Source organism: Eleutherodactylus coqui, chromosome 5 (genome assembly GCF_035609145.1).
Source record: "Eleutherodactylus coqui strain aEleCoq1 chromosome 5, aEleCoq1.hap1, whole genome shotgun sequence".
Lineage (NCBI taxonomy): Eukaryota > Metazoa > Chordata > Amphibia > Anura > Eleutherodactylidae > Eleutherodactylus > Eleutherodactylus coqui.
In genome coordinates this window covers 157,374,559-157,389,871 of record NC_089841.1, presented here as the reverse complement: position 1 = coordinate 157,389,871, position 15,313 = coordinate 157,374,559, and the positions used below count along the sequence as shown (strand labels likewise).

The window sequence follows — 15,313 nt, the reverse complement described above, 5'->3', positions numbered from 1 at the left end:
CGGGGAATTTAAAATCCCTCTGCTTCTGGCTGCCATGTGTAGCTAGGAGCAGAGAGATTATACCGGGGACATGATCACTGTCGTCCAATGGATGACAGTGATCATGTAAAGTGAAAAAAAAGTGTAAAAAAGTAAAAAAAAAAAAAAGTAAAAAAATTTTTTAAAAGTTTAAAAAGTGTACGTTTCATCTCCCCTCATGGATCATATCCGTGAGGGAGGATGAAAGTACGTACCTAAGGCCCCCAGATTTATCCGCGGACCTTACCACAGCTTCTGCACACGCGCCCGTCGCCAAAATGGCGGGCGCATGCGCAAAAGCTGTGGATTGCCAGGATAATTTAAATTCTCCCTGCTCCTGGCTACAAAACGTAGCCAAGAGCATGGAGATTTAATGGGGGTCCGCGGTGAGCGGTTCCTGGTCACATGTTCGCCATTATCCAATAATGGCGATCACGTAAAAGTAAAAAAAAAAATTTGAAGTTTCATCTCCCCTCACTGATGCGATCGGTGAGAGGAGATGAATCTTTTTACCGGAGGCCTGCGTATTTGAATCCCGACGCGATCTTCCTCCGTGGACCTTCCAGGATTCTGCACATGCGATTGCCGGCAAAAAGCCGGACACATGCGCAGCAGTCAGGGAGCCCAGGAAACTTAAAATCTCCTTGCTCCCAGCGACCAACGGTCACAGAGTGCCTGGAGCAGTGACGGGTGGCCTCGTTGAGCGGTCCCCGGTCAAGTGATAAAAAGGTAGCGATCTACCTTAGGCCGGTCTCACATGACCGGATAGGAATTACGGATTCCGCATGCGTCTGATCCGTGGTAATACGCAGATCAATCGCATTGGATTACACAATTCCGCTCACATTAGCGGGTCGGAATTGCGTAATCCACTCGCAGAAAAGAGAACGCAGCAGGTTCTATTTTACTGCGGATATCGGCAACATAGAGCCCATTGTGCTCCATGGTCGCGGATATACCCGCTGCCCATACGCAACTACATTGTATACGGGCTGCGGGTACCCGCGTCATCGCTAAGCGATGGTGCGGGAAATACAAACAAAGGTGTACTGTGCATGACCGCCTGTGTGAGTAGGCAGTTATGCGCAGTACATTACGCAGCCGTACGCAGGGTCACAGCCGGGCTCACAGATGGGATCCGCTGTGGGCCTCCGCAAGCGGATTCCGCCTGCACCCGCGTGAGCCCGGCGTTATTCAGACCGCTACCTGTGATACGTATTTTACAAGAAGCCCCGGGAACGCTCGCTTTCCTGCAGTTCCAGGAGCACCTTGTTGAGCGCCTTCTGTGTGAGACCGCCGCACCTCATCAAGCTTACGGAGACTCACGGAACGCCACTTTTTACACCCCATACCCGCCACTGAGGTCATGAAATACCCCCAAAAAGCATGAGAGGGGGGGGGGGGGGATACCCGGTTTTATTGCCCCATGGGCCCATTCCAACCAGCCTATGTAATTACCCCTGTCTTCGGAAATACTACACAGTTCACATTTTTACTTTTATCTAAGATTTGCGAACGCCAAAAAGGGCGTGGAGGGGGAGGGGGGGAATTTTTAGGGAGTCAATCTTTATTCTGTACAAATAAGCAATGGGGCCTGGAATTTATTCAGTTGTGCCCTAAAATCCAACAGGTGTTCCGTCCTTTATAGGCCTTGCCATGCGTCCTGTAAGTAGATTAGGGCCACAATGGGTATGTTTCTGAACTCGGGACAAACGGGGGTATCCATTTTGGGGTGAACGTCTTCATTCCTATGTACACTGTACAAAAAAACTGTTTTTAAATTGAAAAAATTGCCAAAAAAATTGAAAATCGTAACTTTTTCCTTCTGCTTTGCTTAGATTCATTCAAATACTGTGGGGTCAAAATATGCAGTACACCCCTAGATGAATTCGTTAAGGGGTCTAGTTTTCAAAATGGGGTCATTTGAGGGGGTTCTTTATAGTTTTGGCCGCTCAATGGCTCTATAAGTGGGCAATGGGGCCTGAAATTTATTCAGTGGTACCCTGAAATCCAACGGGTATTCCTTTCATTGTAGGCCTAGCCATGGGTCCTGTAAGTCTATTAGGGCCACAATGGGTATGTTTCTGAACACGGGACAAACAGGGGTATCCATTTTGGGGTGAAAGCCTTCATTTATATGTGTGCTGTACAAAAAAAACTGTTTTTAAATTGACACAATAGCCCAAAAAATGAAAATCCAATTTTTTTCCTTTTGCTTTGCTTGAATTTATTCAAAAACTGTGGGGTCAAAATATGCAGTACATCCCTAGATAAATTCGTTAAGGGGTCTAGTTTTCAAAATGGGGTCATTTGTGGGGGTTCTCTATGGTTTTGGGCGCTCAAGAACTCTACAAGTGGGCAATGGGGCCTAAAAGGACTTCAAGCAAAATCTATGTTCTGAAAGCCACCGATTACTCCTTTTATTTTGGGCCCCGTTGTGCATGCGGACATAAGATTAGGGCCACAATGGGTATATTTCTGAAAACAGCACAAACAGGGGTATCCATTTTGGGGTGTAAGTCTTCCTTCATATGTGTGCTGTACAAAAAAAGCTGTTTTTAAAATGACAGAATTGCCAAAAAAACAAAAATCCAAATTTTTTCCTTTTGCTTTGCTTGAATTTATTCAAAAACTGTGGGGTCAAAATGCGCAGTACACCCCTAGATAAATTCGTTAAGGAGTCTAGTTTTCAAAATGGGATCATTTGTGGGGGTTCTCTATGGTTTTGGGCGCTCAAGAACTCTACAAGTGGGCAATGGGGCCTAAAAGGACTTCAAGCAAAATTTGTGTTCCGAAAGCCACCGGTCGCTCCTTTCATTTTGGGCTCCGTTGTGTATCCAGACATAAGATTAGGGCCACAATGGGTATGTCTCTGAACACGGGACAAACAGGGGTATCCATTTTTGGGTGCAAGTCTTCCTTCATATGTGTGCTGTACAAAAAAAGCTGTTTTTAAAATGACAGAATTGCCGAAAAAACGAAAATCACAATTTTTTCCTTTTGCTTGGTTTGAATTCATTCAAAAACTGTGGGGTCAAAATATGCAGTACACCCCTAGATAAATTCCTTAAGGGGTCTAGTTTTCAAAATGGGGTCATTTGTGGGGGTTTTCTATGGTTTTGGGCGCTCAAGAACTCTACATGTGTGCTATGGGGCCTAAAAGGACTTCAAGCAAAATTTCTGTTTTGAAAGACACTGACTACTCCTTTCATTTTGGGCCCCGTTGTGGACTCAGATATAACAATAGGGCCACAATGGGTATATTTCTGAACACGGGAGAAATAGGGGTATCCATTTTGGGGTGTAAATCCTGATTTTCATGTAAACTATAGGAAAAAAATATGTCTTTAAAATGACAGATTTGCAAAAATATGAAATTTTACTTTTTCTCCTCTAAATTGAATTAATTCCTGAAAAAAAACTGTGGGGTCAAAATACTCATGACACCCCTCAGTGAATACATTAAGGGGTGTAGTTTTTAAAATGAGGTCATTTGGGGGGGGTATCTATTATTCTGACACTCATGAGCCTTTCCAATCTCGGCTTGGTATAGGAAAACAAAGTGTTCCTCAAAATGCTAAAAAGTAATGTTAAATTTGTACGTCTCCTAAATAGTTAAAAAAAAACGAAAGTTTTTCCAATGTGCGCCCAAAATAAAGTAAACGGGTGGAAATATAAATCTTAGCAAAAATTTCTATATTATGTTTGCACATATTTAAGATATTGCAGTTGGAAATGTGAAAAAATGACGATTTTTTCAAAATTTTCCCAATTTTGGCGCTTTTAATAAATAAACACAATTTCTATCGGTCTATTTTTTCCGCCTAAATGAAGCACAACATGTGGCGAAAAAACAATGTCAGAATCGCTTGCATATGCAAAACCTTTCTGGTGTTTTTCCATGTTAAAGTGACACATGTCAGATTTGCAAAATTTGGCCTGGTCATTAAGGCGCAAACAGGCTTGGTCACTAAGGGGTTAAAGCCCGTGCAATCAATCGGCTGGGTTTAAAGCCCGGGACCAAGTGCCGTAAATTTACAGTACTTGGTCCTTAATGGGTGAAGGCTGCGAAATTGCAGGTAGCTTCAAGGTCACTTCTGGCATCACCCACCTCTCTTGCATGAGGCTGAGAACCACATGGTGCATTCGATAGCCCCAGCTCGGCGTTACTACACAACATTTAAAAGAGCTAGTGGCTCAATTGTTTGCGGATGTCTATCCCGCTACCCGTTTGAGACCTTGATCTCTTCGCCCCTTGACAAGTGCACTACAATGATCTCAGATTCACTACTGTTGGGGTTCTCTGTGTGCCTTGAACATCATGCACGGTTCAGCCAAGCGCATTGAATGTCTGTGATTGGTTCTCGAGCACCATGGCTCAGCCAATCAGAACCAGCGCTTCCTGGAGGCAGGATTTTTGAACTGCCTGACCAGAAAGCACTGGCTGAAGACTGCAAACAAATGTGCCGTAGCTTCGGCAGGAGAGGTGTGACAGAGTGGACAGCACCCGTTAGGTAATTTTTTTTTAATGCAGCTAGGGTTTCTTTTAGGGACAAACAGTAGGAGTTCCTACTGTAAAAGTTGCATCGCAATGCACGAAAACCGCGATTGTGATTTCTCCTCACAATGTAGCAGCCTACAAAACATCACTAATGTGAAGGAACGCATTGGAAAGCATGGGGTTCGAATAGATGCAATTTGTAGCACGGTTGCATCGTGAGAAAATTTAGTTTGGACTAATAGGATGCTTTAGTCCTGCCCATCACTTCCCTACTCTATAGATATACATTCCACTATATCCTAGTGAGTGGACATGGTGTTCCCTGTTCTTTCCCTCATTTGATTACATTATACTGTAATAGTTTGTTTAATTTTATAATTGCTGACCGTGACTCGGATCCATAGTTTGGACGCGTCTCTACCACATACCTGTGAAGAGATGTATTTCCTGTATCACTGCATTCTGTTTACCATGTTTCTAATTTGCTGAAATGTCATTCTGCAATAGTTCATGTCTTTCATATTGAGGCAATTCCATTCCCCTTGTTTCGTACACGAGTTATAGTTCTCATTGTGCTGTTCAGACCAGATGCTTCACTATGCATCACCTTCATCTATCCCCATGTGTAAAATGTTCTCATAACATTCAAAGCTTTAACTCCATATAATCAAAGGCCCTCCTCCGTTTAATAAAGTAGACCTGATGCATTATGGCTTCAGGAGACCCATTTTTCTGAATCATCTGAGCTCAGATTTTTATTTCATACCCAAAACCTTTTATTTTCACCAACACTAGAAAGGTTAAAGGGTTTGCAATTCTCTTAAAAGAACAGTTTCCCTTTCCAAGCAAACCAGGTAATAACTGCTCCAAAAGGTTATATTGTTGGGACCTTTTCTTGGTCATACAGTATGCATTGTTAATAGCTATATGCCCCCATCACTTATCCGTTCCCAAATTCTTCAAAAATTAACGAGTTAAAATTAATCCTTTATATCGTACCACTGCACACAGACAAGACCTCAACGGAAATAATTGGGACGTTGATTGCTATGGAGGGATATATGTCCTTCGGATTCCTGGATTGAATTTAATAAAGGCTACACCCCATTTTCCTCTCCCCTTAATAGCTACTCTAGAACGAATCTTTGCTTAATTCTCTGTCTTTGTCTGCCTTACTATACGGTGTCATTTTATCCTTCTGGTCCAATCATGGCTGTACCTTTTTAGAATTTCATTATGCCTCTTCCATATTCACCCCATTCCAGTGGAAGTTATATGAAGCAATACTCAATTATATTGTAACCAAACTGCAAGAGTCGGACCTCAATTTATATTTTCACACTGCAGTCCTCCTCCTAGCCAAAGCAGTGTCTTGTTAGCCCAAGAAGCTTCCATAAGGGGTACTCTGATTAACAATACCCTCCAAGTGTAAAAGGGAAAAAAATATCACTCAAATCAAACTGGTGCACAGGTTGTCTAGACTGAAATTAGCTTCATCCAAGGAATCATATATCAGCCTATTTTGAACACAAAATTTTAACTGAAGGCTTTGTTGTCCCATTGAACTTAGTGGACTATGATATGGACCCAAGTCAAATAGGCTAAGAAAATGGATAAACTTGCTAGAAAATGGACAGCATGAGCTGAACTACACTAGATCCCTGTTGTAGTCAATCACAGACCTGAGCAATCAAGCGCTGAGCTCTGTGATTACATGCTGCAGCAGCCTGAGATGTCCCACGTACAGGCTGCTGCAGCCTGTAAAAAGTAAGTCACAGGTGACACTCAAAGCTGCAGGGCTGGACACAGCAGGGAGAGGAAAAAGAGAATAGACTTATGTAATCTTTATCTAAATGGGTAAAAATTATAACTCCGACAACCCCTCTGACTTGTGCCTCTTCTAGTTATCACCTCTCTATCGATGCAAATATTGTATTTGGCAACACAAAAGGTTCATTTATATTTTTCTCTTTTTTCTCCAACTTTTTGGTTTTGGATGTATATGCTCAATATTACGCATCTTGAAGCTGCCCTGCAGTGTCTGTTTTCACTGTTAACACATGCCCTAAATGTTTAAGAACCATATTGTTAATTAAAACATTTAAAGGAAAAAAAAAAAAGTTATCCACACTGCTAGAATTTTTTTAAACCTTCAAGATGAAATATGTAAGAGCATTTCTTGCAAGACTGTGTATGTTTACGAGCTAAGAAAATAAAAATACAAACACTATTTAAAGATTTAGACTTTTGACTTTGGCGTTCCAGTAATGTATAAGTAGATGTCTTAATACATGTAGTTTCTGCAAGTCGTGGTCTGCAATACAAGCTGTTGTTGGCCTCAGAAAATCAATACTAAAAGATTCTGAGGTCAGCCAGCACTTACTGTCTGCATGGAGATTGATCGATTGCCCTGGGTGCACAGTGCACGAAGCACAGCTACATATCAAAGTGAGGTACAAGCAGGGCATGGTGTGAATGTACCAAGCAGCAACAATTCTGCGTGGGCTGTAGGACTAGTACAAAGCAGCAGCTCCCATAAGAGACAAAGGACTATGTGTCTGCACCCCAGTTTATCACTTTGTATTAGTGTCTAAGGATTTCCCAGAAGTCCAGTGACTAATAATTATATTCTGGCTTATCACTACCGAAATGAAAAGACAAAAGTAAGTTTTCCCAATTCAACCCACTGGTGTCCCTCTAATCTTGCATGGGAGCAATGAAGATTTGTAGACACAACCATGAAAACACAATCAAAACGGATAATGTACCAGAAAGGAAGCGTTCAACAAATGAGTTCAATACCTGGTGCGGGGTCTCTTGAGAGCCACTTCGTACACAACAGGCATATTGTAATCTGCACAAACAAACTGGAGCAATGAGGAAAGAGCTTCTATGTTCTCTCTGATCAACAATGCAATCAGGATAAATAAACCTGAGAGCGAGTCCCGCTTATGATCATTCCCAAAATGTTCTCCAGAGCTCAAACACTACAACCTAATCATTTGCTCATTGTGAATACAACAGGGTCAGAACAGAAGTTTAGTCATATGCAAAACATTATCATATGTACAAGTAATGCATGCGTCACCCCATCAATAAGGCCAGTAGACCTGCGGTCAGTCTGGGACACCGGCTAGTATATCGGGTGTATAAATGCCATTGTGGGAAATTGGCCTTAGGTGAATATGCTATAGGTGGTTCACTCTTGGCCAACACAGACTAACCTTGGGTAAACTAAAGAGGGTGAAAACCACCACCAAAAGCAATATGTTACCTTTTGCAGATTCAGACCGTTTTGGCAAGTCAAGAGTGTCAAAGTTCTTATCCATGTCGCCGTTCTTTTTTCCTGCAAGCAAGAAGCTGTGTGTTATTTGGCTGAGCAGAGCAAACCCACAGGGATGTATACACCGAAAAGCAAATTACAATTCAATTCATTCAATTTCAATAGTTTTCCAGGTCTTTTATAGCTGAACATTACGCATGCACTCATTTCTCAACTCAATCCCCTCATGGTACGGCAGATATTTATGACATCTTGCATGGACACAAACATAAGAAATAGAAGGCATGAAGGGCAGTAGAACATTGAGTTGTGTGAAACTAAATGGATAAATAAAAAGAACCATCAAATTGCTTTAAGAACCAAGAACTGAAAAAACACTAAAATCACAGCCTCTGTTTAGGCAAGCCTGGGTGTAGAGTAATGCATTGGCTCCCAAAACTGTGCCTAACATGGCCGAGCGAGGTATCGGGCCGTGCAACTTGGCCCGATAATGCCCTTGGGAATGTGTGATGTACCTGCGGGTACGAAGTGTTTGTGTCAAAAATGACTACCATCACTTCAGTACAGTTGCGAATAAGTGCTTCACATCATTTTTGATGGGAAATCTCGCATTGCACTTGCGTGCACATTGCACTCTGTGCGATGCGTTTTCCATCCCCATTGAAGCCAATGGGCGAGGGATTCTTAGGAAACACCCAAAGATAGGACACGCCAATATTATTTTTCCAGCATCACAATTCTGGATGAAAAAAAAAAAAAAAAGATCATGTATATATGGCTCCATTCAAAAGAATGGGGTTTATATTCAAGCAAAATTTGTGCATCTCGCAACACACTAATAATAATAATAATATTTACTTATATGGGGTCAACATATTCCACAGCGCTTACAAGACAGGGGAAATAAAACAAGACCACGGTTACATGTAGTAATCAATTGATAAAAATAGCAGGGGTGAGGAGCTGCCCCAACGAGCTTACATAATATAAATAATGGGGGGATACAGAAGGTAAAGGGACTAGAGATGTGCGTGGTATGGCGAGATGGTGAGTGAGAGGTGCTATACACACAGACAATAGTTAAATTGGGCCGTATAGTGGCTGAATTGGTATGACTGCAGGGGGTGGTTGACGGAGGCTAGCAGGGAATGCAGTCTGTAGGACAGGGAGCATGTTATCAGGGGGGGTAAAGAGGGGTTTGGTTTAGAGGATATGGTATGCCTCCCTGAAGAGGTGCGTTTTTAGAGCACACCTGAAGTTTTGTGTGTCAGGGATTGCCTGGATAGTTTTGGGCAGTGCATTCCAGAGGACCGGTGCTGCTCTGGAGAAGTTTTGGAGGCGGGTGAGAGGTTCAAGTTAAAGGGGCGCTCAATCTGGTTTTATTAGCGGAGCAGAGAGCGCAGGCTGGGTGGTGGATTGAGATGAGTGAAGCAATGTAGGGCAGTGTGGTGCTTTGTGGATGAAAAGCAGTTGAACAATGGAGTTGTGTGAAACTAACTAAATAAAAGGAACAATCAAATTGCTAAAGAACAAATACTGAAAAAAAACACACTGAAATCACAGCCTCTGTTTAGGCAAGCCTAGGTCTATAATAATGCATTACAGCCCAAAACTGTGCCCAACATGGCCAAGCAAGATATCGGGCCATGAAACTCGTGATTTTCTTGGCCGTGTGAAAGTGACCAAAAAAATACTTTCGCATTGTGCTTTTTGCTGCGCCCCCATTCTCCATCTCAAATGCCAAAAACAAGATAGAACCATAGCCTTTAATTTGTGGAACAAAGACATCTATGGTCTCCGTTACAGGTCGTTTCACACTTTTCTCTCCAGCTAAAAAGACAGATATGGATGTAGACCTTTTGAAACCAAGACGAAAGAGGTCTCTGCTTCACAAATGAAAGGCGATGGCTCCACACAGGTTTCCGTCTCGACATGGTTTTTGGCATGCAAGACAGAAACCCAAGCGAATGGGGTGCAACTGAAAGCACACTGTGTAAGTGGCCCAACATGGTTTTTGCTACATTCCCCCCTACCATTGGTCTTCAATCTCCTTGTATTATTCTACATGGATTTGGGGGGCCGAGGAGGTATCTGAACATTTACAGAGCGCCTTCTCAGAGAACCTAGCTTGTTGATAGAACCACAAAGCACGTCAAATCACCACGGGTGCGATGCAGGACAAAACGAAGATGAATGACAGGACATTGCACTAATATAGGTCTATACGAGAACAAACGAGATGGAAATACAAGAGCAGGTTTTAGAAACTGTAAAGCTGACACTTCTATAGCATCTACTATATTACACATTCCTTGAACGGTAACTGTGTGAATATGTGCTTTCAACTTTATCACAGGAGAAGGATTAAGAATATTTTTATTAACATATTTCAATACAGTTTGCCCATTATACTTCAGCGTAAATGTGCAACAAGGGCTTTTTATCTTAAGCGATAGCAACAGGGAGTATTTGCATGTCACCGCTGTGGTCAGTGACTGGCTACTAGTCATACATGCATGTAAAGAACAGTATTCATTGCTGCAGCAACCATTTGGGTCCGTCCATATAACATTTGTGAAGTCTGTTTATCTTCGCCCTGAGTAATGCTTTGAACTGTTTAGTTACTGTTTAAGTCAATGTGGGTACTGTTACTCACAAGTTACCACGATCGTGATACTCAGCCAAACAAATCCAGCAACTTGCAAGTCATAATATCAGCCACATTTATTTCAATTAGGTTAAGATATCACAGGGCTACACTGAAATCTTAGTCCACATGGCCAGTGTTGTGGCCAAAGTCACTGTGCAGGCTTCGCTTTATTCGATATAAAAACGGATCATAGCAAAAGTGCCAACATACAGTAGTTAGAGCATGCATCGTTATTTAATTGGGAAGAGTGGAGTCTACTGCTGGGAGATCGTCAGAACGGGTCTGTACACTAGATTGTGAAGGTTAAAGCTAGTCATAGACATTAGATAAAAGTTGACCATCTCTACACGCAGGCACACACAAAAACAAAGCAAAAAAAAAAAACTCACCAGAAAGCATTGAAACTGATCTTAATGGTCTTTACATGGGACAAGCTGTAAAGCAAGCAATGCCCAGCAGTTCGTCCTAGTGATACTCGCTCCTGCGCTGTTACACAGCAGCGAGTATCACTGTCATCACTCAGAGCACTGCAGGAAAGGAGGCAGAGCGGGCCGAGGAGCGGTCTCCTCTCGCCCGCTTGCATTCACAGTCAGCAGACAGTCGTTCAGTCGCTGCATGAGTTTACAATGGATGATTATTGTCTACATTCCCATGGGAGCATGGCAATATGAACGATAATCGTCCCATGTAAGAAGGCCATGACTGATGAGATTTGTCATAGATCAGAGAAAAATTGGAGTCTCATGATGCCGGTGTGAACAGAGCCCTACAGCTTCTGTTGGCTTGTGTAAAAGGCAATTAATCGAGCACCAAACAACATGTGTCAATTGGAGTTTGCTTGTCTGAGAATTTAGGCAGCTTAAAAAGGACCTTATACGGATTAATGATTGATCTTTATTTTTCTTTCCTAATCCATTCAACAAGAGTACATGTGGTTAACAAACAGAAAACTGATCATATCACATATGTCATACAGTGTAACAAAGCAGAGACTGACAGATCAAAGTTTGTTTTGTTTTTTTAACAAAAGTGAACAAAAAGACCAACCTAATGGACACAGCAAGAGTGGAACACAAGTGAATCAGATTTGCTTTGCACAGTACAGTCAGTGTAATGATGACAGCTACGATGATTAAAAGGATGTCGTACTAGAATATTACGTTATCCCCTATCCACAGGATAGGGGATAACTTGCTGATCAGTGGGTGTTTTCCCACTAATACCCCCCACCAATGTCAACAGGCGTCCACATTCCCTATCTTCCACACGGTGGGGTTGCTGCACCCCCAGAAGGGAGGACAGGACTGAACGGAGTGCTGGTCATGTAAGTACACCAACATTCCACTCACTTTCAATGGGACTTGCAAGAGCCCGGGTGGTGCACCTGTTCGGGTATTTACGTCAGCCCCATTGAAATGAATGGAGCACTGACAGCGCATGTGTTGCTAGCGCTCCATCAGAGTGACGTCACTGCGGGGAAAGAAGCCACTTCCACAGTGACAGGTGAGCGGAACATGGGAGTCCCATTCTCCACTAAACAGAAAGTTAACACCTATCCTCTGGATGGGTTAGCTTGATTTTCTGCTACAAACCCTTTAAATGGAATTTTACATCCAAATGTAAGATACCATTTATATCTTAATTTCTAGGAAAAGAGTCAACATAAAGATTCATCCCCTTATAGAAGACCCATCATATTTCAATATCTTTTTTATATTTTACAACTCAATGATTCTCCCCACAGTACACAACCACACAAGGGAGGAAGGGGCGTGGGGGAGTTGTTTTTTTACTTATTGGGACTAAAAAAAGAGCCCCATATCACTGGGTGAACCCTCTAACTTTTCTGGACAAGTCAGCCAGCACCTGCCTGATTTCATCCTCCTAGCAAGCCCCACAGTATCAGTCCAGCCTGAACAGGAGTTCTCACACTCAGATTAAAAGAGCAATTAAAGCAGTAGTACTAGATCGCTAAGCATTAATTAGTGCGGCTTTATTCAGAATGTGAAGCCGCCAGGAAGACAAAACCTAAAAGTGTCTGGATTCCCAAAAACTACAACCGTGTACGTTTGTGGGTTGTTACAGAGAAACGGGAAAAATAATAAAAAGAGAAAAAAAAAAAAAGACTTTCAAGTTTAGGTAACAGGTCTTACTTAAGGGTGCCCTTAGGGCTTCTGTGCACGGGCGAATTTTCACTGCGTATGATAGGTAGCCCTATGCAGACCAAAGTTAATTAAAGTGGACGATTTCAACCTAAACTTTTGTTAAACAACAACTTGTTAATTTTCAACCAATGAAGTCAACCGGTAACAGGCAATCACTATATGGAAAGAAGCTGAACTCTTCGTAATCAGATGAAAGAGCTTTCCTTGAAACATATGGTCCCAGAAAGAATTTTCGTCTATCACCCAGTGTCACTGAAAACTTATGGCCAGTTTTAACGTCTATCAGCCAATATAGACTAAAATCTGCAATGGCAAAAATATCAACCGTTCAACCATCAACCTACTTGTACCTTCACACAGAGCAAGATTACATAGCTTTCATAGACTGGTTTAATACCCATGAGGCTGTTACGGGCTGCTATAGCTTGAAGAGTAAAGAAGTGATTGTCTTAACACAATTCCTATCCATATGCCATATTACGCAGCATGGGTGTCATAAGAGGGGGTCTTCTGCTCAGAAACGCTTATAGGAGCCAGAGCTGCTCTTTAGACTGCTGCAGGACAAGTTCTAGAAATCTCTAACCTCTATCTATCCAGCTGATTAATGAGGGTTAGAGAAACCAGACCTCCAGCGTTCAGGTTATCACTGGGACAGCTTATATTTAACAAGGAGCTGCCTTCATGAACCAACACCTTTAATAAATCATAGTTGGGCAATGTAGGATATATTACAGGTCAGGACAATATGGAGCCAAATGTTGTATCACACACTTTGAAATGAAATTGAGTAACTGAGCAAAACATATATTTTATGTTTTACAAAACATCAAAGCCAAGAAAAAGGAGGGAGTATAAGGCAGAAAGAAGAAGCTACTGACTCACCTTGATTAAACCACTCCTCTAATAAGCAGGAAAGCAAGAGAAGAAAGATGAATTACAGGGGGAAGAGAGAAAAGCAGGCAGATCCAGTAAAATAAGGTAGATCATGGCAGCTGTACTACAGACGCTATAGATGCTGCATTAGTAAAAGGCAGACAGACAGACAGTGGCTTCCTTGCTCTGCAATCACACAGGCTTCTGAAGGGCCAGCTCTCACTTCAAGCTGCAAAACCTAAAAATTAGAAGAGAACCCGGAAGGGTCAAGGAGAACCTTTCCAAATAAATCATTTGGAAAGGTCTTCCACCTTTAAATGCGTTTGTTGTCGAAATCCATCCACCCTTCTATACAGTGAATATAGCTAGCCCATAGTTGCTAGAAGTGACCATAAGGCCAACATTCAATTATGAGACAAAAGTTCAACTAAGGAGAACATCTGGCACCACTGCTGAAAAGTTAACAAAACTTGCTGTACATACATATTTCAACACATGGATAGTTCCGGCATGTATGCCAAGTCAGTTAGCAGAGACTTTTCATCTTCTCCAATGTAAACTGAGGGACAAGCACCACGTAGAGTCTGCCTTGCTGCCGGCGGCCTTTCAGTGCATTGGGATTATAGCTACAGGGACATACCCAACACAGTCAAGTGTCCAGCATCTACTTAAAGGAATTCTGTTTAGCTAGCAAAGACACCTAGATTTAGAGAAGGAGGTCATACTGCTTTAGGCCTAATGTCCACGGTGCGATGGTAAAACGCCACGGGTCTCCCCACAGGATTTTACTGGTATCTGTCTGCAGAGACCACGTATGGCTGTGAGTGTACTTTGCATGCCCTCGTATCACACGCACACGGTCATGCGCAGTGTGTTTTTTTTATTCCCCACTCTGATAGCGGGGTTGTGTATGAGAATGCCACCCATACACAATGTATTGCATATGCTGCCTATACAAATGTACAGGGCTCATGCTGCGTGGTAGGCAGAGAAATAGAGCATGCTACAATCCATTTTTTGTACGCATCAAGACTGTTTACATGTGCATAGATCAATAAAAGTCCATTGACTTTCATTGACTCCATTCACCGCGTATCATATGGTGAAAAATGCCCGTGGACATGAGCCCTTACATGTATGGATGCCACAAATATCTATAACTACCCAATATGGCTGAGGACTTCACATACAATATCATTCCAACTGGTTTCCACATAATGACCAAGGATTTCTCACATACAACTTTGCAGAATGATGGAGCAGAATACAAAGCTCCATTTTGTAATTTAGTATGCTTTTTAGCAAACATGGTAATTTTTAAAACTAAAACTTATCAAGTGTTGGGGAATTCTAGAGCAAAAAGTTAAAAATAGCGATGTGTTTCATACTTGTTAAATTAAGTCATAACCCAGGCAGTGGCAAGTCTGACACAGTAATGCAACCTCAAACTCTAGAAACCATAGCCGATTATTATGGCCTAGGAGTTCAAAGTTCTCTAATAAGAACGAGGAGGGACCAGCAGGCAGACAGGGAGTCATACATAGCGTGCCTACAGCCCAGCAAGCTAGGGGCTGAGCTGGAAGCTTGCCTCTAGAAAACACATACAAAGCAGGTTTCAGCAAGTCAGACTTTGCCCGGGGTTTGGCGATAACATTACGAGGTAGTGGCAGACCATCATTTATGCAGTGCTGTTTACCTTACCTGTTAATAGACCATTACCAGCTCCATAAAGGTCTATGACTAACTGCTCTGCTCCTACAGACTTCTCAAACACTACATGACAAGACAAATCTAAAAATGCCCATAAAACGTATGAGTCAGTA

The 15,313-nt window shown here is 42.3% G+C and overlaps 1 protein-coding gene across 4 annotated transcripts in view; it reads right to left on the bottom strand.

Annotated features, from left to right (window-relative positions):
- The window catches only part of ARVCF (ARVCF delta catenin family member), a 595,983-nt gene that overhangs the window by 67,801 nt on the left and 512,869 nt on the right, over nt 1-15,313 (bottom strand). For all 4 annotated transcript variants that reach the window (XM_066603464.1, XM_066603465.1, XM_066603463.1 and 1 more), the window contains one exon: nt 7,794-7,865. In XM_066603464.1, the coding sequence (XP_066459561.1) occupies nt 7,794-7,865 (72 nt within the window). The remainder of the gene's footprint in view (nt 1-7,793; nt 7,866-15,313) is intronic.